This window comes from Apis dorsata, unplaced genomic scaffold, assembly GCF_000469605.1.
Source record: "Apis dorsata unplaced genomic scaffold, Apis dorsata 1.3 scaffold_244, whole genome shotgun sequence".
Lineage (NCBI taxonomy): Eukaryota > Metazoa > Arthropoda > Insecta > Hymenoptera > Apidae > Apis > Apis dorsata.
The window spans coordinates 68811-71244 of record NW_006263523.1 but is presented as its reverse complement, the minus strand read 5'-3'; the positions used below and the strand labels follow the sequence as shown (position 1 = coordinate 71244).

At 41.3% G+C, this 2434-nt stretch overlaps 1 protein-coding gene across 1 annotated transcript in view; it reads left to right on the top strand.

Annotated features, from left to right (window-relative positions):
- LOC102681680 (homeobox protein onecut) overlaps positions 1-2434 on the top strand; it is a 62272-nt gene that overhangs the window by 8795 nt on the left and 51043 nt on the right. Inside the window, exon 2 of the mRNA XM_031510581.1 lies at positions 2271-2381. Within this exon, the coding sequence (XP_031366441.1) occupies positions 2271-2381 (111 nt within the window). The remainder of the gene's footprint in view (positions 1-2270; positions 2382-2434) is intronic.

The following is a 2434-nucleotide window of genomic DNA, read 5'->3' as shown; positions in this document are numbered from 1 at the left end:
CTCTCTGTCGCGCGCGCGTGTATACCTGTGTACACGCTCGAAGGTAAGAGAGAGAGGGACGCAACCCTCCTTTCTCTCTCTCTCTCTCTACCCTCTTTTCCACGGCACGTAGAAACGTGTAGCGTAACAGGGTTCTCGGTGGGAACCGGCTTACTGTTACGAGGCATACATGTCAGTCCGCTACCGTTACGTACGTGACTCGCGTATGTACAGGCTGGTACCGAGGCTGGTGGAAGGGGGATGATTCTACGAGTCGAACGAGAGAGGGAGAGAGATAGACGACCCTTTTTTTTTCCGCGACACAGGTTCTTTCCCGATCGCATGCACGGTTAACGATCATTTCGCGCCAAGTTTTCGAGTGATTCAACGAGAAGTCGAGATCGTCGAACGACCCTCTTTTCTCCCCCCCCCTCCCTCTCGATTGAGTTGGATATTTGTTTATCGCGACGATTGATCCCCTTTTCTTTCCCCCCTCTTTCTCGAGTTTCTCGAAGTGTAATGGTTTCTTAGATCGTGTTGGAATATTATTCCTTTCAACGATTCTTATCTTAGATGTTAGATTATCGAAATTCATTCGAATTGAGAAATACACGTTTTTTTTTGAATTTGTTTATCGACATATCGACAGGGATGAAACTGTTCGAATCGAGTAGTTCTTTCTTTTTTTTTTTTTTTTCTCTCTCTTTCTCTCCATCCATCCATCCATCCATCCATCGAGATTATGATCAATCTAGCGGACAACTCCTTCTCCCTTCCCCAGATTCGGGGTTGGGAACAACTTTTCGTAAAACTTTTCGTTCCATTTATATCATCGTGACGTTATCAAGATGAGACGTGTATATTTCGAATTTGGAAAAATTGGGGGAAAATCATCGCTCGAAGAAACGGCCACGGAAGTTCGACCATCGGAAGATCAGGAGCGGAGAGAACTCTTCGGAAAGGAAGAGAGAAAGAAAGAAAGAAGGAGAGAAAGAAAGAGAGAAAGAGAAAGGCAAAGTCTGGTCTCGAGCCAGCCAAACGGATAGACAAAGACACGCACCCGTAGATATACGCAATCGAAATGGATGGTTTCGTTCCGCGTTTCTTTCGCCGAATTTTCCTTTCAGTTTCAACCCCCCTTCTCCCCGCCCCTTCTTCTTTTCTCTTAACCCTTCCCCCCACGTGTTATATTAAGTTTATTTTTCCCCCTTTCTTTTCTTCTTTTCATTTCATTTTCATCCCTCTGTTGCTTTTCCGCTCATAATTTTTCGCTTCTTTTCCCCTTCATCATTCTTTTCTTTTCTTTTCTTTTTTTTTTTTTTTGAAAGCGATTAAACTGGTCGAAGTCGGTGTCCTCGAAGATTTTTTTTTTTCTTTTGAATTTTGAATTTTGAATTTCGAATTTTGAATTTCGAATTTTGAATTTTGAATTTTGAATTTTGAATTTTGAATTTTGAATTTTAAATTTTGAATTTTGAATTTTGAATTTTGAATTTCGAATTTCGAATTTCGAATTTCGAATTTTGGATTTTGAATTTTGGATTTTGAATTTCGAATTTTGAATTTTGAATTTTGAATTTTGAATTTTGAATTTCGTGGACACCTCCTCGATCCAGGATTTCAGTTTGTAATTCGTTAATAAGTTTACCTTTTTGATAAAGCGACGACAATACCCCCCGCTTTGTGTTTTATGATTTCTTTCACGGCACGTTTTTTCGCCTCTTTTTTTCGCCGATTTTCTTCAGTTTTCTTGTTTCGAAACGGAGGAAACGGAGAACGAAGTCACGAGTAGTAGAAGAAGAAGAGAAAGAAGAAGAAGAATAAGAAGAAGAAGAAATCGGGCGAAGGAAAACGAAAGAATCGAAACAGCTCGCCACCCCTTCCCAATTATGGACGTGTATTTTTTCTTCTTCCTCGAAATCGGGGAGAGGAATTCCCCCCCCCTTTTTTTTTTTTTCCTCCCCTTCGAGCAGGCTGCTTGGAAGAATTATTATTTATATCCTGTTCCCAAGCAGGCTGTTGGAAGCCCTGGATGATTTTGAAATTTTTCTGAAAAGAGAAAGAAGAAAATTTCCATCCATCGATCTCTCTCTCTCTCTCTCTCGAAGAGAGAGAGAGATGGAAGGGGAAGGGGTGAGAGCGGCGGGACGCGAAATTAAAATTACAAGGCCGAGGGTATCTTCGCGCGATTTACGGAAAAAAGAAAAGAAAAGAAAAGAAAAGAAAAAAAAAATCGCAAAAACTGATTTGAAGTTTAAACGCAAGGTGTGTGTCTATCGGTTTGGTTTTAGCCCTGAGCAACTGCTCTGCCGAGAGCGGAGGCGAGCCGGAAGCCATGCTGGATATCCACCACCCAGGAACCGGTCTCGAGTCTCATCACCAACAGTTTCACAACTCATATGGTAATATCGTTAAATACTACATCACTACTACTACTACTACTACTACTACTACT